Source organism: Schistocerca cancellata, chromosome 1, assembly GCF_023864275.1.
Source record: "Schistocerca cancellata isolate TAMUIC-IGC-003103 chromosome 1, iqSchCanc2.1, whole genome shotgun sequence".
Classification (NCBI taxonomy): domain Eukaryota; kingdom Metazoa; phylum Arthropoda; class Insecta; order Orthoptera; family Acrididae; genus Schistocerca; species Schistocerca cancellata.
Window position 1 is genome coordinate 761,730,060 of NC_064626.1, and position 22,170 is coordinate 761,752,229.

The 22,170-nt window shown below is 37.0% G+C and overlaps 1 protein-coding gene across 7 annotated transcripts in view; it reads right to left on the reverse strand.

Annotated features, from left to right (window-relative positions):
• LOC126186509 (ATP-binding cassette sub-family C member 5-like) overlaps window positions 1-22,170 on the reverse strand; it is a 532,505-nt gene that overhangs the window by 364,751 nt on the left and 145,584 nt on the right. For all 7 annotated transcript variants that reach the window (XM_049928217.1, XM_049928221.1, XM_049928220.1 and 4 more), the window contains exons 8-9: window positions 19,275-19,448; window positions 4,258-4,405 (exon numbers count right to left, since the gene is read on the reverse strand). In XM_049928217.1, coding sequence (XP_049784174.1) covers window positions 4,258-4,405; window positions 19,275-19,448 — 322 coding nt within the window. The remainder of the gene's footprint in view (window positions 1-4,257; window positions 4,406-19,274; window positions 19,449-22,170) is intronic.

Below are 22,170 nucleotides of genomic sequence, written 5' to 3' on the forward strand. Positions count from 1 at the left end.
GAGGAAAAGACTAATAAAACATTTTGTATAGATTATTCTTCTGTATGGTGCTGAACCATGAACAATGGGGAAAAAAATCACAATGTTTCAGATTCGGAGATGGTGGAGGATTGAAAGAATTAATTGGATGGATAGAGTGAAAAAAGAGGAGGTACTCAGGACACTAGGAGACCAAAGAAAATTACTGAACATAATAAAAAGAACGAAAAGAAAGTGAACAGAGCATATATTAAGGTAGGTGAGGGGAGGGGAGAGGGGAGAGGGAAGGAGGGAGGAGGCAGGGGGATGGGTAGGACAAGGGGAGGGGAGGAGGGGGAGCATTGACAGGGACTATTAAAACAGAGAAGAGGAGATGAGGGAAGAAGAGGTTTCAGATCCTGGATCAGTGGCAGCTTGTGAAAAATTTTACCAGTGTGCTACATAGTGGCCTATAGCCCATACAAGGGTAGTGACCATAATTAAATTGAATGTATCAATTCTCTGTATATAAATTGAATTGTTTAAATTTTATAATTAATAATTAATCATTTGACACTGTGATGGAAAACAAATAAGGGTAGGAGTGGGAATCGAACCCAAGCCAATGAATTGTCAGTTGGTGCATTTGACCACTGGGCTACCACAACAAAACTTGAGCTGCTGCTTAAAAATCTCTCATGTGTTAATCTTTAGAGGATGTTTCATTTTTTCCTAGGGCTTGCTCAGGTGAAATATTCTAGGAAACTGAAAGGGGCATCTACCTGTTTCCACTCAAATAGTTTGAGCCAAATCAGTAAGCATCATCTCAAGTCCTCCTGATGTTAGATTTACACTTGGAATAGATCTACCTAACTCTTTAAAACTCACTTTCTCCTCCAGCGATCTACTGAGAAAGGGCTTCTTTAGCAGATCATTTACAGAAAACATTTTCACACTAAATTTCCTCATATACTCATTCTTTTTACTACCATCTATAGTCTTTTGACTTACAAGGATAGTAATAAATGACTACATTAGTTTTACATATGTAAACTGAACTGTTTTAAATCTATTTAATTTTATAATTATATTTAAAAAGAAAGATGATGAGACTTACCAAACAAAAGCGCTGGCAGGTCGATAGACACACAAACAAACACAAACATACACACAAAATCTAGCTTTCGCAAACAATGGTTGCCTCGTCAGGAAAGAGGGAAGGAGAGGGAAAGACAAAAGGATTTGGGTTTTAAGGGAGAGGGTAAGGAGTCATTCCAATCCCGGGAGCGGAAAGACTTACCTTAGGGGGAAAAAAGGACAGGTATACACTCGCACACACACACATATCCATCCTCATATACACAGACACAAGCGGAAAAATGTCTGCTTGTGTCTGTGTATATGAGGATGGATATGTGTGTGTGTGCGAGTGTATACCTGTCCTTTTTTCCCCCTAAGGTAAGTCTTTCCGCTCCCGGGATTGGAATGACTCCTTACCCTCTCCCTTAAAACCCAAATCCTTTTGTCTTTCCCTCTCCTTCCCTCTTTCCTGACGAGGCAACCATTGGTTGCGAAAGCTAGATTTTGTGTGTATGTTTGTGTTTGTTTGTGTGTCTATCGACCTGCCAGCGCTTTTGTTTGGTAAGTCTCATCATCTTTCTTTTTAAATATATTTTTCCCACGTGGAATGCTTCCCTCTATTATATTCATATCATTAATTTTATAATTAATAGTTTAACATTGTGGAGAATAAAATAAAAAAATAACAAATTGAGATGGTAGTGGGAGCCAAACCCGAGTCAATGAACTTTCATTCTGCATGCTTGACGACTTTGCCACAGTGCCATTATATCAACTGCTCCTCAAAAACATCTCATACTCTACTGCTGCACAATATGTTACACACAATTTCAAAGAAAATTGCTGACATGGTGCGGAGAGCAATGTATCACTCTTGGTACCAGAAGGGTGACGTCACATTAGTGCATGCGCAGTCGAAAACAGGCAGCTGCCTCTCTTCTCTGAGTTGATCGTTGTGTGGCTGATTACCATTTCAGCACTTGACACTGGTTTCCAGTTCACAGAGAGAGTGTTACACAACATGTTTTTGATCTTTTATTTGCATACCAACATGAATCCCATGAGAAATGGCTTAATTTTAATGCAATTTCCAGCTTGTATTCAATGTAAAATGGCATAATTTTTGTGTGACTTTTGGCTCACATTCTAAGAGAAATGGCATTTTAGTGTGATATTTATAGTGTGCTGCAGTACATTGCCACATGGTACCGGGCCACCACTGTCCTGGATGAAGTTCTGAATGACAACACATACAACAACTTTAAGAAGGAAGCAACCATTTACAGAAAATGTAGACACATAGGACGTGCTAACATAGCAGAAAACTGACGATGGTCATGATAATTAATGATCTGACAAACAATATAAATGTAGCCCCAATCTTTGTGCAAATAATGTAGTTACATATGATTAAATAGTATCTGAAAAGAGCTGCACATCAATCACATCTTAAGAAGATTTCAAAATGGCACTAAGACAGACAGATTGCTCTAAATATAAAGAAATGTGAAACTGTCCACTTCATAAAATGCAGAAATGGTATTATAACTACAATATCAATAAATCACAATTTGAATCAATCAAATTAAACAAACGCCTGGGTGTAGCAATTCGCAGGGCTACAAAATGGAATGATCACACAGGCTCAGTCATAGGTAAAGCAGGTGACAGACCTCAGTTCATTGCAGGATACTGGGAAAATGCAGTAAGTCTACAAAGGAGGTTTCTTACAAACACTTGGATGTTCAATCTTAAAATATTGCTCTATCATGTGGGACCCATACTAAACAGGACTAACAGAGGACACTGAACATATACAAAAGGCAGCATGAATAGTCAGTCAAAGGTTCATCTATGGGAGATCTTTATGGAAATTATGAAAACCGGAACTGATGAACACATGAAGATAAAAAGATCAACTATTTTGTGAAAGCCTTTTTGGGATATGGTGTTAACTGAAGCATCTGGAGATATACTTCACCCACTCCCAAAGGAACCACAAAGGCAAGAGCAGAACAATCACAGTATGTACACAGACATCTAAGCATTTATTCTTCTCATGCTATATACATGACTGGTATGAGAAGAACCCCTCATATGCAGCCAAATGTTAAGCACCCTCTGTGATATGCTTCACAGCAGTTTGCAGAGTATGAAAATAGTTATAGAAATTTCACCAGCTAACAGAAATTGCACTGTATACGATACTATCAGATTTAAGTGCATTAACGTAGGATTCGCAAATAGGCCCCACACTTATTTTTTACTTGCCTTAATGTGTCTCCAAAAAGTGTCAGGCTACAAGACAAAATTCTATTTTCTATTATGGCAATTCAATAATTATAAATAAAGACATGAGTGCCACTGTTGTTTAAAGCTGATGATAAAACAAAAGTACACACAAATGGTCAGAGAAAAACAAAGTAACCCTTAACATAATTATGAGCAACAGTATGAACAATAACAATACTAAAGCAAACAGAAATACTGTCTCAGTAAACAGTGTAAAGACAAAAAATTGTGTGTACAAATATGAGAAGACAACAAAAATGCAGAGACCATATTAAAATAATAGCAAACAGATTTTCATCTGTTTCATATATCCTAAGGATATTATCATCAACTGCCTCAGTGTAACTTGTTATTCATTCTATCATTATATACACAGCAATAATTTAGAGTTTATGCAGACAGAACAAGAAAAAATCATGTTCCCATCATTATGCCAAAAACAGCTATATACACAAACAAAATGCAGGATACACTGAGCACTTGAAACTCAAAATAATATATGTTACCAGGGACTCAATAATAAATCAATAGAAATCATTAAAGAATTATCTGAAACTGAGACAACAAGAAAACTATTAAACCATATCTTACAAAGAAAAGTTATTATATAGTTAAAGAGTATTAAAATGAAAAAATAGCTAGCACATTAACAAATGTGAAAAATCAAACTGCAGGTGCAAAACTAATCTTAATATATGGTGCAATATTATTTTTGAAATTGCTATATGTAGTGTATTGTATATATCTATATTAGGTGTATGTCAGTGTGTGTGTGTGTGCGTGTGTGTGTGTGTGTGTGTGTGTGTGTGTGTGTGTGTGTGTTCGACTTAATCTGTATCACAGAGATGATAAGTACTGATTAAATAAATCTAAATAGGAATGTGGACTGAAATAACATAAAGTGTCAAATTAAAGTATGGAGCTCACCTAAAAGTGAATCACAGAATCCTTTTTCCCAGGCATACATTTTGATGAACTTAATACTATTAAGTATCTCAGTCATTAGCTTCACTCTCTTATCAGTTATTTTCACAGCTCTTCCTCTAAAATATGCAGTCATCCTTGATATTGCATACTAGAAGGGAGAGAAAATTCAATGTAATAAGAATGAAACATAAGTAAACCTACTTTTAATGGAAGGACTGCACATTTCTTGCAATAATCTAAGATCAAGTATGACACTATATGTGCTATAATACCAACTGATAAATCTATTCCTACATATTATTTCTCAAGCTCAAGTGTCTGCCTGATGAAAATATTATCTTTTATTAATTGCACTACCGAAGCATATTCAGTCAACATACAGACTTAACACAGAAAAATGTGGTCCAGTAGCAATACCAGCAACTGTAGCATTTGGTTTGTAAGAAAATGTTTAGTTTACATGTCTCATAAGGACTCCCTTTTTAAGTTCTCACAAAGTCTACAAAGAAAACATTTTTTGCACAAATTGTTTCAATGTTTCTCAAAATATTCTTGATCGCAATGTATACACATCTGCATGTGTCTGAACCACTCCTGAAAACATTTTTTCCGCATTGATGTTGGTACCTAAAAAATATGATTTTAGAAGTATTCAACAGTTTCTTGACATGCTGAAAATTGCTGACCACAAATTTTTCATTTACATAAGGGAATGAAAAGGTACTGTGCATACATCTCTTTCGTCAGTTAAAACTAATATGTGCCCAGAAACAGTGCAGGTAAATCCCGCGAAATTATCAATCGATAGTTTTCAAAATAAAGTGGAAGTAAATACGAACCTTCTTGGTCAACAAAATTCATGTGACAAAAATTTCAAAGCTATTGTATTGGGCAACAGACAAGCCTGCAATGTATCTAAATTCTTAAATGAAGATGTAGACTTCAACTGTTTAGGTTATGTTTATCCCGAGGTCAGTGCAAACTTTGTCCTGAAAAACATAAACCAAAACTCGGCCACAACAAGCACATCTGATATCATGATAATTGTAGCAGGAACAAACGATGTTGCTTGCAACAACAGTCAACACCTGATAACTACTCTAATAAGGAAGTTACCTTGTATTATATCTAAAAAAGTGTTTCTGGTTGACGTGCCATTCGGACACGATCTTTCAAATTGGTCATGTGTGAATGTAGAAGTAGCAAGTAGTAACTCACAGATACATAAATTATGCTCAAAATACGCAAATATTACCTTAATAAAAGCAAGTAAATTTAGTAGAGATCTATACACATGAAATGGATTTCACCTTAACAGCTTAGGTAGAAATGAAATCGCTAAATTCATAACAGAAACCGTAAAGAAAACAAAAGTACAAAGCAGGCCCACAGTACCACTTGGCTACAGAGAACTGAACATCACCCACAATGCTACTGTTACATCCGACAGGTCTCACGAAAATTTGGTACCCAAGTGCAAAAATGGTTTGGATCATACCAACATCAGAGCTCAATTCAGCACACCTAATATAGATAAAACTAGTGATTGCTTATCACAGCTGCCTATTCCTGCAATAGTTAACTCTCAAAGGAAATCTTTTTTAGACTAAAGAACAAAAAGAGTTACAGAGTAAATGTTGTACCCAGTAATGTGCCCAAGTCCCACTGACTTGAAAAACCAGTTTACTCACACAAAAAGTCAAAATTTTGTGTTTTCTTCCAGTATATGCAAAGCATAAGGAACAAAAGTTTAGAACTACAAATATTTCTAGAAAGCTTTAGAGACACTATAGATGTGCTTTGTATAGCCGAGCATTGGCTTAAAGATAATGAAGCTGCCTATTTTTCCCTTCCAGGCTTTCAAATGGTCAACAATTTTCGCAGAACTAATAAAAAGGGAGGTGGCTGTCTAATACTTGCCCGAGATAATGTATAATGGAATCCATTACTTAAAACCAAGCATACAAACTGTGAAAAGCATTTTGAATATGTAACAGTAGAAGTTAAATCTATTAAGCTTTTAGTTATATGTATCTACAGACCACCTGATGGTAACATACAAATATTCACCTCCAAACTAGATATGCTACAACAACAATACAGTTTAAAATATCCCAGTATTATCTTATGTGAAGACTTTAATATAGATTTTCTAGTAGAATCCACTGCTTCCCAGAAAATAGTGAATATATTGCAATGTTATAACATGATAAACTTAAACAAAAAACCTACTAGAACAACTAATACCAGTTCCTCTGCAATAGATGCTGTTTTGGTTAACACTGACATGTCATCTGCCTGCAAACTAGACAACATCTCCAACGGTATATCATATCACAACTGCTTGATACTGAATATGACCATGCAAGATGCAAATAGACAGACAGAACCTCCCCAACAGACTTACAAAAGATCAACTGGCAATAAAAATAATGTAACACATTTTTCACTTCTGCTCCATTAAGCTGACTGGAAAGGTGTCTATTGTGCCAGCAATGTCAACAGAAAGGCTAATGAATTTATGAGTATCTTGCAACACTGCTATGAAGTGGCATTCCCAATTAAAACTTACAGCTAAAAAATACACATCTCAACTGTTCAATAATAAATGGTTAACACCAGGAATAAAAACCCTTGCAGAAATAAGAGACTGCTATATGCTTACAGTAAAACTATAGACAGTGAGGTATTCCGTAACTATTTCAAGCAGTATAAAAGAATTCTAAACATGGTAATTCATGAAGCAAAGAAAATGAATAATAGGATATTCATTATCAACTCAAGTAATAAATCAAGAGCCGTGTGAAGACTGATAAATGAAACAGTTGGCATAAAAGACAAGACACACTCAATAACCTGCATTAAAGATCAGAATTGTGTTATCACTGACTCTAAGCAATTATGTGAAATATGTAATGACCACTTAACAAATATTGGTGACAAGTTTTCTTCTTTAATCAAGACTCCTGCACTCACTCATCACTCAGGTTTAGCATTATTCCCACAATCAATTTTCCTTGACCCAGTCACACCAAATGAAATCTGCAATATTATAAGGCAGAGACCAAACAAACATTCCTGTGGTCTTGATGGTATATCTGATTGCCTTTTAAAACTAGTCTGCCATCATGTGTGTGAACCACCGTCAGATATAATAAACTGCTCTTTATCATCAGGTCAATTTCCTAGAATTTTTAAAGCAGCAAAAGTTATTCCTCTGTTTGAAAAAGGGGAAAGGAGTGATTTAAACAACTATAGACCCATCTCAGTCTTATCAAGCTCATCAAAAGTTCTCGAAAAATCAGTATATGACCGTGTTATAAATTTCTTGGAAAGTAACTGCATACTAAGTCCTCACCAGTCTGGGTTTAGGAAAGAGTCATCAATAAATGTAGCATTATACTCATTTTTAAATGAAATCTATAGGGCACTCAATGATAGAAAACACACAACAGGTATGTTTCTTGATCTCACTAAAGCTTTTGATCTTGTCAACCGTGAATTACTTTTGGAGAAACTACTACGTTATGGGATTAGGGGAAATTGCAATGACTGGTTTTGGTCATATCTCTCAGACAGAGTACAGGAAGTAGTGATTACATCAAAAATTGGTGAAAATGCTCAATCAGAGGAGCAAGTTGTAAGACAAGGTATTCCCCAAGGCTCTACACTTGGTCCTCTTTTATTTCTAATATTCATCAATGATCTGCCCCAAAGCATTCAGGAAGGTCTACCGGTAATGTTTGCTGACAACACCAATATACTGTTTTCAAATCACTGTCCTCGTCAACTAAATTGTAGTCTGGTAAACTGTTTGAACAAAAACAAACTTCTCCTAGATAAAGATAAAACAGTGTATATAAATTTCCACTCGATACAAAAGGTATCGTCTGTGGTAGATGATATCAGGATTGAGAATGTGCCCATATAGCGAGAAAGAGCCACAAAATTCCTTGGAGTGTGAATACATGACACATTACAGTGGGACATACATAAAGATAAATTATTAAGTAAAATGAACAGTTTGTGCTATGCTTTTAGTATTTTAAGTTAAATCTGTGATATCAAAACACTAAAATGTGCCTACTTTGCATTAGTACACTCAATAATTACATACTGCATTCCTTTTTGGGGCTTCTCCCATAAGAATGTATTTATTATGCAGAAGTGAATAATTAAGACAATGAAACAAGTACCCCTGTCTTCCACCGCTAAACATCTCTTTAAGGAGCTCAGTATTTTGCCAGTGCCTTGCATCTGTATTCATGAAACAGTGTGTTTTATTCATGAAAATCTCCATATATTTACAAAAAATAGAGATGTTCACTATCATAATACTCGTCATTCCAATGACATATTTATAGCTGATCAACAGCTACATAAAGGGCACACTAGTGTAAGGCACAGGGGAGTATTTCTGTACAAGGAGCTACCTGAGAATGTCAGGTCTTGCCAGAAAGGATTCATATCCAAAATAAAGTCAATCCTACAGAAGCACTGCTTCTATTCAGTGGAAGAATTTATGAATAGTAATCTAAAACAATTTTTGTAATGTATTTTACTGCATGTGTTAAAATATTACTTTCAACTGACTTATTTGACTCTATTCACAGATATAACTGTTCCTTGTTATGGCTCATCTGCATTTATAACAACACAATGTAAATAGTGTTTCTCTGTAATCATTATCTGATGACTGTATGTAACATACCAAAAAAGTTATGATTCGCTATGTACAGCATATAATTTATATCAATGTATATCTTAAGAATGTCTATACTTATGCATGTAACTGAATACCTACAAAATAAGTACATTTATTTATCAAACCATGTTAAATGTAACTTATCCTACATCTATGTGTAATAACACAACAAGGTTTCTGGATGAATAAATAAATGAAATGAAAATGAAATGAAAAGAAGTCGTTAGATGATAAGTCAGGTGAAGACAGGCTATGAGACATTAAATCAATGTTTTTTTCCATTAAATAATCAATTGTTTGACATGTTCAAATAATTTACAGAAATGCAGCTGCGTGATGACCAACAATCACTGATATTTCAACAGGTGCACACCCTGTCATTTTCAAGGCACAACTAGAGCAAGGAAACATTGTGCAAAGAAAAATATGACATACTGTGGTCCTGTTGAAATAACTGAAGTTGTCGATGTCATCATCTTGCTGCAGTCCATTAAGTTATTTGAACATTGTATACACCAGAAGAAACTGAGGTCTCAATTGTTTGACATGCTGAACAACAGTTGAATATGTCATGTTGAAGAATTATTTGATATTTTCAGTTTTTTTCCTGATTTTATCAATATCTAGAGGCACAATCTTGGATGCAATACAGATTTAACTGTTCTTTGATTCTCTACAGCAATAGTTATGATATATCCAGTGTAGCCAAAGAAGGAAGGGATCATTGTCTTGGAAATACTTCATGAGTGAAACACTTTTGTTGGTTTCAATTCACCTTGGAACATCCAACAACTGATTGCTACTTAATTTTCAACTTACATGAATATATTAAAGTTTTGTCTCTTGTTTTAATGTCATATACAGATTTTGCATTTTGTTGGTTGATATTTCTGAGCATTTCCTTATATTAATTGAAACGAACAAGTTTTGTGTTTCAATCAAACTGTGTGAGTTGCACCAGGAAGAGACCATTTCCACTGCCAAATGTTCATGCAGATCTGATTTTACAGTAGTCTTTAATATGCCTCAGGGTGCCGCCACCACACAGCTAGTCACACGCCAATCCTTTTCAGTGATGTAGCATACAACATCATTGTGTTTTGGAACAATAACTACAAAGTTCATCAGTGACGGAAGCATGAACGTTGCTAAATTTAGCAGACTAACTGTAAACAACCTTTTCTCACAGTAACTGATTACCGTAAGTTTGGCAAAAAATCATGAGGTGGTATTATTGAGTTAGGCACTTATGAAAAGCATAGTGCATTAGCTTCCTCAGTAGGGAGTGTCAAGTGCAGCACTTACTTTGGTTTGTGAAAAGCATTAAGTTTACTCCCTTTATTAGGTGCTCTTCATTCTTTAGAATTATTCATATACCTTGTTAGTTCATAATGAAATATGCCTAGAGACTGTGTTTGTTTTAAGCAGAGGCAAGGGAAGATGGTCACTGTCTGCAAACATCTAGAAGCTATGTTGGCTATGGTTGATAGGGGCCAGGTTTCTGCCATAGACTGCAACAGCTTTAGAGTCCTTAGGGTGATAGTTGTGACACTTCAGGTGTGTCTGGAGTCACATCAGATCCTTGACAGTGACATGCTCAATCTTGCTTGTTCATCTTCACATGAAGGTGAACAGTGGACAATGTTTGAATTTCAGATCTACAGATGAAAATCAAATGTGGCCAGTGGGCAATGGACTGTATGCATTAATAATAGTTGTTGTAGGTTTGTGAATAGATGGTTATGGTGTGAGATTTGTACAAAGTATTTTCACAAGGGGGAGGGGGTGAGTGGGGGGTGATGCAGTGAGGAAGCCAGTGGGCATTCTAGCAAGATCCTCTTGTGGAAATGCAGTATTTGTAGCAGAAATGAGTTGATATGGGAGCAGGAGCATGAGATCTGTGCCCTTCAAGTGCAGTTACAATGCACAAAAGAGGAACTAGACAGGTTGAGGAGGGTGAAGGGCACTGGGGTGTGGGAGCTGGCAGTTGGTAAGCAGGCAGCTAGCAGGAGGACATATTCAGATAGTTTATTTTGCATATAACCAATAGATTTGACCAACTTTCAGAGTTGAGTGGAGAGGAGCCTCTTGTAGCTGTGGGTGTAGGAAACTTGCAGCAGTTCACAGCAATTAGGGAGACTAAGTCAGTTCTAAATTCTAACAGAAAGAAGAAAGTTCTGCTGTTAGGTAGTTCACATGGCAGAGTTGTAGGTCAGCAGTAGCAGGAAGTGTTGGGAAGTGGGTACTGCGTCACCAGCATTGTGAAGCCTAGTGCAGGATTGGCTCAAGTGACTGTTAACATAGGAGAATTATGTACGATTTTCCAAAAGAGGATCTGTTAGTGATTGTGGATTTACTGGTATATCAGAGCACAAATTGAATAATCTGACAATTCAGAGGCTTCCTTTACAGGATACAGAGTAGCTGTCTGCTTTCAAGGAGCTTTTTTTGCGGAGTAGGGGAGTGGCCACATACGTAGAAAACAGTATTCCATTTCAGTCTATAGACGTATCATGGCACTGCACTGAACAGAAGCACTGAATATTCTACAGAGGTAGTTGAATTTTGTGAAACTAAACTTCAAATTGTTGTTGTTTATAGGTCCCCTAACTTTGACATCAGTGCATTTATGCTCACATTAGAGAGGTATCTTGGTTCACTTTTTTTAGGAAGTACCAAAAATTAGTTACATGTGGTGACTTCAACAATAATTTTGTATGTCGTTGTGCAAGAAAAAGGATGTTGGAAGATCTCCTAAATCCATATGAGCTGATACAGACTGTGCTTTTTCTAGCCAGGGTGCAGGGGAACAGTAGCACAACCACAATAGTTTTATTCATTCTTCGTTGCCAGATGGGCATTCTGTTAGTAAAAGAGTGAATGGCTTTCAGATCATGATGCACAAATTTTAACATCAAAAGATTTTTGTACTCAAAATGGCTGCCTAGATAGGTAAGGTGGCTGCTTCTGCCCCCCCCCCCCTACCCTCCTGCCCACCTCTCCCCTCCCCCCTCATGATATGGAGGCACAAATTGCAATTTTTGCTTTCACCCTCAGGAATAACTGTAGTCTTCAAGTTTGTAGCTTTGTGTAAAGATCAAACCAAAGGCATGGTCAATTCTGCAACAATATTAGATGTGTAATATACTGATTATTCCTTGCTACTGTAGTGTTATCTTGAAGCTGTGAGAAAGGACGAGAGGCGCTCCAAGGCGCGGAAGCAGAGATGATGCTGAAGGCAGACGAAACTAGGAGAGTTATTGTTACACGAAGTAAACTGTAAGGGGAGAGCCTTGCGAAAATGCAGACACCCTCAGACATGGTCCCAGGGTGCTAGCCACTCTTCAAGGAATTAACATGTAACTTCATATGTCGTCTAGACACTGTGGTAGGTTGCCATTGTAGAACTTTGTAACCAACAGGCATGTATTAGCGATAAAGCCAGCTTGATACCAGCCCTGAGAACAGCAACATCAGTAGGCACACAAGGGTTACAAAGAGAGCGAAAACACCAAAAAACTGTTGACCCAGCAGTCCCTACTCCGAGGAGCCCGAGGGGCAGGGCTAAATGACGTATAACAATAATGTTGCAAGCCTTATTTGGCAGAGCAGTTACGTTTAGCTTTCAGCTGAACAATGTTGATACCAAATGCAGACTTAGTTAGTGCAACAGCATTAACATCCCCACCTTAGGAGCAGTAGATGAGACCTAACTAAACTGTGACTGGCAGGGGCCTGCAAGAGACCTGCGGGATTGGCTGGGTGGCTTTAAGTGGGAAAAACAGTGCCCCGGCGTGACTCTTTAAAACCCCTAGATTCTGCTTTTTGGTGGAGTTCTCAGTCAGACAATCTGGGTGCCGAATCCACGTCCATCAACTCCAGCCTTGGTCCAGCTCCATGTAAGTCTGCTCTCTCACTTGGAGTGCCTCAGTGAACAGTGTCACATTTATTGTATTTTGTTTTGCAACTTAGTTGTTGCCTTAAGATGCTGCGGGTGTTTGCTACTGTGGTTAGTATCCACTCATTGGACTTCCACACTGTCTTCTTTTGTAATAGTATTATTCACGCTTTTTCTAACCTTAGAACTAGCCTCCAGTGTATTAGTTAGTCCTGTCTGGAATAAACAACTATTTCAAAACCTTGTTTGTCCAGGAGTCTCCACAACCAGTTCCCTACCAAGTGTCACCACCTGCATTTCTAGTAAATACCTGTACCAGTGTTGGCTCAGATAGAAGAAAACAATCAAATGCCTTCAATGTGAATTGTGCTTCTGCCTTCTGCTCTGTACCGCTCGGGAGCGCAGACTGACCAGTAACTCCTTTTCTCCCTCTCCCACCTATGTCAGGACACAACAGATGTGGATTTCTTAATCTATACTACTGGGTGAAGACTTGCGAAGTTTCTGCGTAGTTCAGGCACATACAAGTTTTAGCTACAGAGGTAGTGGATGTTGTGTACAAATGAAGGTATTTCGAGTTACAAAAACCAGTCTATAAGACTGATGAGTGGTTACATGCCATATATCACAAAGTAAGAGCACCTGTATGTGTTACACAGTTAATTCCAAAAACATTCAGTGTAAGATGGCCACTATCCAAGCAGTTACTCAGTTTGATATTGCCTGACAGAGATGTTGGATGTCCTTCTAAGGGATATTATGCCAAATTCTGTTCAACTGGTGCGTTACATCATCAAAATCCTGAGATTGTTGGGGGCCCTACTCATAATACTTCAAACATTCTCAACTGGGGAGAGATCTGACAACCTTCCTGTCCAAGGTAGAGTTTGGCAAGCATGAAGACAAGCAGCAGAAACTCTCGCTGTGGATGGGCAAGCATTATATTGCTGAAATGTAAGACAAGGACAGCTCGCCACAAACAGCAACAAAAAAGGGTGTAGAACATCATCAGTATTCCACTGTGTTGCAAGGGTGTTGCGAATGACAGCCAAATGACTCCTGCTATGAAAAGAAATGACACCCCAGACCATCACTCCTGGTTGCTGGGCCGTATAGCTTGCAACAGTCAGTTTGGTATACAACCACTGTCCAGTGCATCTCTAGAAACATCGTCGCTGGTTATCAGCGCTCAGTTTGAAGCCAGACTTATCACTGACAACAATTCCACTCCAGTCAACAAGTTTGCAGGTTCTGGAGATGCCACAGAAAGCAATGGGATACCAATCTGACTATTTCCCATCATACAGCCTGACAGCCAGGAGTGATGATTGGTGCCATTTCTTTTCATAATAGGACCCGTTTGGTTGTCATCTTCTGCACCCTTACAGCACAGTGGTACGTCGACAATATTCTATGCCCGTTTTGTTGTTCTTCATGGCAATCCAACCTGGTCTTACATTTGAGCAAGATAATGCCCACCAGCACAAAGTGAGAGTTTCTACTGTGCTTGTCTTCATGCTTGCCAAATCCTACCTTGGCCAGTAATTTAGCCAGATTTCTCCCCAATTGAGAATGTTTGGAGCATTATGGCTACGGCCCTTCAACCTTTCTGGGATTTTGATTATCTAACACGCCATTTGTACAGAATGTGGCATGACATCCCTCAGGAGGACATCCAACAACTCTATCAATCAATGCCATGCCAAGTAACTGCTTGTGTAAGAGCCAGTGGTGGACCAATACATTAATGACTTCCTCAATTTTGAAGTTCCTTCTCTTGAATAAAATATCCAATTTTTCTGGAATTGTAATCAATTTTTTTTCTGTATATGTACATCACATCTACCAATTGCCATTCTTTTTGGATAATTCCTTTGTGGTTTGTCACTTTTTTTGTCTTGGTATGCATATAATAAAAAGAGCGGTTTGCTTGTGTGCACCACTATAGCTCTGCAATCTACGCCCACAGACCCATGAAGGTTATATGGTGTGGAAGCCCTCCAAGCCCCTTCTATGATGCAGTTTCGGTTTGGAACTGCGGGGGGTAGGTTTCAAAGACATGGGTGTCAAAAGAGGGCATGGACTTCTTATGGGAAGTCAGTGAAGCAGCTGAGAACTAAGCACCAAAATAGCCAAGACTGGCCAGAATGTGCATTTTAAATGTTTGAGAGCATTGGAGAGTGTTCCAGAATGTTACAGAATTTTTTGAAAGGTTTGAGAATGTTATGGAATGCTACAGGAGGTTCAAAAATGATCTAGAAGGTTCCAGAATTTTCCTTTTATAAATATTTATAAATGTTGCGGAATGTTCTCAGATGTTTTTTGTTCTTTGGGGCCCGCAGTGCAAAATATGTCTTTTAATGACATGATTATTTATGAATAATAGTCAGCTACACTACTATGTAAGTTTATGTTTTATCTCATTCACAATGAGCCCATTTTTGATGGTCTTAATATAATGGGGTTGTAACTATGATCTGAAAATTTATAACACATCATTAGGTGTTTTACCTTACAAGTAACATTGTTGCTGTCATGTCCTATCTGTTTTGGAATTATTACTTTCTCCCAGGTGTACAGTGGAGCTGTATATTGGATGTTACTTGTTTTCCATGTATAATTACAAAATCATTATATTAAGACCATCGCTTATCTATGTATTTACAGAGCACCTGACGGTGGCAATTTGCTGAAATGGGCTCATTGAGAATGAGCTAAAACATAAACAACTTACATAGCAATGTAGCAGGCTATTATTCATAAATAAGTTCTCAGATGTTTTAGTATGTTCTTGATGTTCTATAAAGAAATGAATAAACAAGTGACAGAGTACTTCATTTCAAATTAGGCTATTGTGAAATACTTAAATGGATATAGGAGTACTTAAAGAGTATTTTTTTACTTAAAGAATATTTTTGATCCTTCAAGACTATCTTTGAGTATGAAATAATTTTTACGATTTTTTCAAGTGTCCATTTTTACAATCTTCTTGAATGTCCTCGAGTGATCTAGAATGTTCTCAAAAAACAAACAAAAACAAAGACCAAGTGATGTGGTTCTTTTTCAGCTAGTTACATATAAATTATATGCGGAAACATGAACTATGGCGAGGTTATTACCAGATGCATCCAAAAGTGATGAGCATGCTGATTTTCTTTTCTTAGCTGTTGGAGGATAAACACATGTAGAAAACCATCAGAGAATGAAAAATGCATATGGAGCACCATGTCTGTTGAAAACCACCATTGCAGAATGCTATTCCACTTTCCACATTGGTCATGATTAAACACAAGATGCCCCCACATCACAAATGTTGTAACACAGAAGTTACACCAATTCAAGCTGGAGACTCTCAAGCAACCACCCTACAGGTTTGATCTCTCCCCATGCAATCATCACACCTTTGGTCCCTTAAAAAAGGCCTTGAATGAATAATTGATTCCTGTTGGATGAAGATGTGCAGCAGGCAGTTACAGACATCTTCACACAGCAGGACATTGTGTTTTACCAAATGGGTATCTTCATCCTGGTGCATCAGTGTGATAATTTCCTCAGTGCTCACGGCAATTTTGCCTGACTGGCATCCTGATTCTCCACTGTATGGCCTTCAAATGGAAATTTTTTGATCACTCCTTTTTTTGGTCCTTAGATCCATAGTGAGGAGATTTTTGAGGATCCACCTGTCATCCTGGGGTCTGAGTGACCTGCACTTTCTTTTTAACCTACTCCAACCCAAACATCTCTCTTTCCCAAGGAAAAAAATAATATCTCTGACAGCTAGGATAGTGTGTGTACTTTTATATGTTTCTACTAGCAACAGTAAAAATGTTGTCTCCTGAAAGTGAGAACAGGCCAGCAGTCTTGTCTCACAATTTTTTTAATTTTTTCAAGTGAGGAAGAAACCAGACTTCATTATAAGAGTTGAAGGGAAGCAATAATTGGGAATGGAGTTAGACAGTGTTGTAATTTATGCCTGTTTTTATTCAGTCTATACAGGAGAAAACTGGAAAAGGAATTAAAGGTCAGGCAGGAGAAATTTAAAAAATGACATTTGCTGGTGACATTGGGATACTGACAGAGGTGACAAAGGACTTGGAAGAGCAGCTGAACAGAATGGACAGTGTCCTCGGAAGAGATTATAAGATGAACATTAACAAAAGCAAAACAAGGGTAATGGAACATAGTCGAATTAAATCAGGCAATGCTGAGGGAATTAGATTAGGAAATGAGGCATTAAAATTAGTAGATCACATTTGCTATCTTGGCAGCAAAATAACTGAGGATGCAGAAGTAGAGGCTGGTAACAGCAAGAAATGCATTTCTAAAAAAGAGGAATTTGTTGACATCTAATATAATTTTATGTAATAGGAAGTCTTTTGTTAAGGTATTTTTCTAGAGTCTACAGAAGAAAAAAATTACCCAAGAAGACAGAAGGTTTTGAAATGTGGTTGTATAGAAGGATGCTGAATATTTTATGGGTATATTGAATGAATAATGAGGAGGTACTGAATAGATCAGAGTAAAACAGGAATTTGTGGCACAACTTGACTAAAAGAAGGAACCGGTGGCAAGAAGAGCAAAATTTTTCATCAGATGAATACAGGGTTATAAATACAAAATGAAGCAGGGTATTTCAGGAGAAAGTCTACTAATAAATAAGGCAACAGGAATGAACAGTGTAGTGAATGCATTCTGGAAGCCAAGACAGATATAAAGCCAAGACCTATCACAGTAGTACAAGTCCATACATGAGCTAGCTCTGCAGATACTAAAGAGATTGAAAGAATTTATGATGACATAAAAGAAATTATTCAGATCTTTAAGGGAGGTGAAAGTTTAATTGTGATGGGAGACTGGAATCCAATAGTACAAAAAGTAAGGAAAGGAAAACTGGTAGGAGAGCATAGATTGGTGGAAAGGAATGAATGGAGAAATCACGTGACAGTATTTTGCAGAAATCACAATTTAATAACTGCTAAAACGTGGTTTACGAATACGGAAGCGATCTGGAGACATCAAAAGATTTCAAATGGATTATGTAATGGTCTCATAGAGATCTTGAAACCAAATTTTAAGCTGCGGAACATTTCTCTGGGTAAATGAAGCTTCTGGCCATAATTTATTGTAAATGAACTGTAGACTAAGCCTGAAAAAATTACAGATAGATAGCATATTAAGAACATGGTATCTGGATAAACAGCGAGTGGCAGATATATAAGCAGGATAAATGACTGTGTTCAAGATCAGTATGACACTGTGAGTGCAGTGTTCATAGACCTAAGTAAGTTCATTACTGATAAGTGCTTAGCACCTTCACAAATAGAATGAAATATAAATATTGTAGTAACAATTTTACAAATGTAAGTGCAATTACAAAAAAGAAACAGACATTCAGTGAAGGGGCTGAAAATTTAAATGATTGTGAGGAAAAAGGGGTACAATAAAAGTAGTCAGAATATATCTCAAATGACAGAGCATCTAGAAGGACACTGATGTGTCTCCTGCAATAATGACAACAACATCCTAGGGGCATGGTTCAGCACTTGCAGAGGGGAAGAGTTTGGTGTAATAGCCATATAGAGAATGCGAAATGGGAAATGAAATGGCATTATTGTTGAGAAATTGTTGGATTGTGGGAACATCTCTAAACTGAAGAGCAGGTAACTTGGAGGATACCTAATGTGCTAGGAGTGCATTTGTAAGGAAAATTAGACTCACAGAGCTCTGGAAGCATCTGAATTGTGGGCTGGAGAAAAATTTTAAAAACTGAGTGGGCAGATAAAGTACTAGAGAATATACAGAGGAAAAGGTGATCCACTTACCAAAGTTGTGCTATGGTACTTAGAAGTAGTCAAAGACTAGAGCATGTAAAACATATAATCAAGAGTATTGGCTAGTACAGTAGGTATGCGAAGGTGAAATGATTGATACCAGCTACAAAGGGACACAACCTCATACTTTACTGTTGTATCTCCTTCAATCTTGGTTCCTGAGCAGCAATCATGTCTGTCCTTTATACTGTTCTGTAAACCATTATTTCTTCCTTACTTTTTATTGGACTCAAAAAAACTACTGAATTATAACCTTGGGAGGTGTATATCAATTTACTGTCAATGGGCAAATAGAACTTTTTCTTCCATACATATTTTTCTTTTTTTCCTCAAGTATCTGTTTATATATGATTTAGATTGTACGTCTCATGACCATTTACATAGGATTATTATTGTAATAATCTGACACATCCTACACCCCAGCAGTACACTCATGTCAAGTAACCATGGAACTTAAAAATAAATAAATAAATAAACTCTTACAATCTTTTTTTACAGTTAATAGTTATGTATAATTATTGTGCAGATGAAAAAACTGTTAATCTTGAGGCTACTCAGTAAAACAATAAAATTCATAGCTCACCTGAAGTGGATAAAACAACAAGAATGATGTCATACCAAGGACTGCCCATGGACCCAACAGCCACAATATGTAACTCACGCCACAAATTATTACAATTGGCCCTCCAATTATCATTGGTACAAACAAAGCCATATCCATTATCTTCTGTCCATCGTTAGAAAATATATTTATGAGCTAAAGGATGGCAAAACAAATAATTAAAGATATATAACTTTTCATTGAAATATAATACAAAATTGCACTCAACTTTAGTCGTATTGAAATATACTGGTTTTCACAAGTCACAGTAATACACAAAAAATAATTGCTTGTTAAATGTATTGAAATTTGAGCAAAGTATAAAACTAAAAAGCTGGCATAAAACAATATATGCTCCATGTTAGAATACCAGTGAAATACACACAATGATATAGAGCAAGCAGCATCAATACAGACTCTAATTACCACCTCAAGCAGGAATACAATACATGCACTTACAGGTAATGTGGTTACTGAGAGAGTTGCTGAGCTCCTCAGGAAGTGACTTTCAACCTCCTTGCAAAGTTTCTCTCAGCACAGCAAGGGTCTTAAGAAAAGGGTCGTGAGTTTCATAAATATGCTTTATGGGATTTGGGTTGGGACATCAAGTTGGATGAATGAAATACCCCAAATGTAAGCTGTGGAATGTTGTTGTCTCTGAAATGATCCCAGGGTGACAGAGCATTGTGATTTAATAGGATGCATTCATCACTTATTGCATTCACATGAGGATGCATATTATCATCACAGATGTCACTTGTATAGGCTTACACAATCACTTGTTCACACAAAAAGAAAGGGATGTCTCTATAAAAAAAAAGTACATGGCTGTCCAAACCGACACCACTGAAAAGTGTGCCTACTTGGTTGCTGCCTGACCCAAAGAGACTTAGCCGCAACCTAGGGTTTGTTTCCAGAATTAACCTTTCAGTCTGCAATAGAGTGTTGCTGTTTTGAAACTTCCTGGAAGATTGAAACAGTGTGCCAGACCAGTACCTGAACTTGGAAATTTAAGGTTTCTCGCCTAACACACAGTTTTCATCAGCTAGAAATTGTATGCTCTACTGCAGAGTGAAAAATTCATTTTAGAAATAACGTCTGGGATGTCACTAAGCCATTTTATTTGAGCTATCATTTCTTCAAGGAATGCTAGTTCAGTAAGAAATGTTTCAGTGAAATCTTGAAATTGAGTGAGAAGATCTGGCAGAATTGCAGCTGCTTGAGCATTCCCTGAATTGGCAAGAGCATTGCCTTTGAAAGACAAAGTTCCATGTTAGAGTCTGTTACCACCACACAACATTAATAAGTGAAGAAGTTTCAAAACAGTGGACACTGCTCTTCAAAGTCAATTATTTATCTGTCCATTTTCTGCAAAGAAAGTCTTTTTTCATAAAAAAAGCATCCTCTTTAAAATATTTAATCAAACATATAACTTGAAATGTTATTACACATACACTCTGAACAGTTCCTGGCAAGTTTAAATATCCAAAAGTGAAGCCTCTATATAAGTTAGATAATTGAAATATCAAAAAATATAAACCAGGAAGATGTCTAGTTTTGATGTTGCAAAGGTTACTTATACATACAGTGAGAATTCACATACACTGGGCACTAAATTACAGAATTGCAGACTAGCAGTATATGCTGTGTTTTGTTAAAAGCATTTGATAGCACAAAACATAATATCAGTTTCAATAACTTAGTATATTATGGTGCCACAGAAAATTCTGTAAAACTGTCCATGTGATGTCACTAAACAGGTAACAAAAAAAATCAATAGGAAAGAGCAATCAGCATGTAGCATTCAACAAGGTTCCATCTTAGGATTCTTACATTTTCTTCTTTATATTAACATACTTTTGTTAGCAACATTACCAGACACTAAAGTCCCCCCCCTCCTCCCCCTCCACAGTGTGATACAACAACTGCAATAAACAACAACTCAAGTACGGTATTAAACAGAGAAGTTAATGAAATTTTCTTGAACATTCATAACTGGTTTCTTGTTGCATTATCACCGTGTGCTGGAACCTGTAGCATGTTGTCCATTTCTTTGACTCTTCATTATGGTCTTCCAAATCCTCATCAGATTGCTATCACTTTGTTCACTATGAAATACATTTTTTTTTTAATTTTTACAATAAGTGTGATATGTTACAAAAATTAAGTTACAGACTTTTGCAACATAGGAGAATCAACAGTTTGACTCAATGTACAGAAAAAAGGATAAAACTGCTGATTTTAATGATTGTGACAAAAGGTAGAGTGTGACAAACCATCCACTTGAAAATGAGTGTCATCAAAATAATGATTGTTGGACAACGTACCCACGGTAGACATTTATACATGTGTGCTTGTTGAACTGATAATGTGATTCAACATTAGAATAATTAGAAAGAATTGCTCTACAATTGAATCATGTTTTCTGTTACATAATGTCAGTGGTCAGGCCAGAAAACACTGCCTACTAATGAACTGCCTACTCAACACATACACCACTAAACATACACCAGCCACTTATGACTGTATATCTACAGATATACTCCGCAAAACACGGGGAAGTGCATGGGAGAATGTGCTTACATTGTACCACATGTTAAATGTTTCTTTCTGTTGAAATCATGTATAGAGGATGGGAAGAATGACTGCTTAAATGTCTCTGTGTGCACTGTAATCAGTCTAACCTTGGCTGTGCTGTCTCCATTGGAGGGTCGAAGTATATTTTTGTGTCTCGATGTGAGAGTTGAAGTATATTCCTGAAGATTCTTCCCTTAATTCTCATTTTCGCAACTTTGTCAATAGGCTTTTGCAGGGTAACTGGTGTCCATCTTCAAGCGTCTGTCAATTCAGGTTTTCAGCATTTCCCTGACACTTTCCT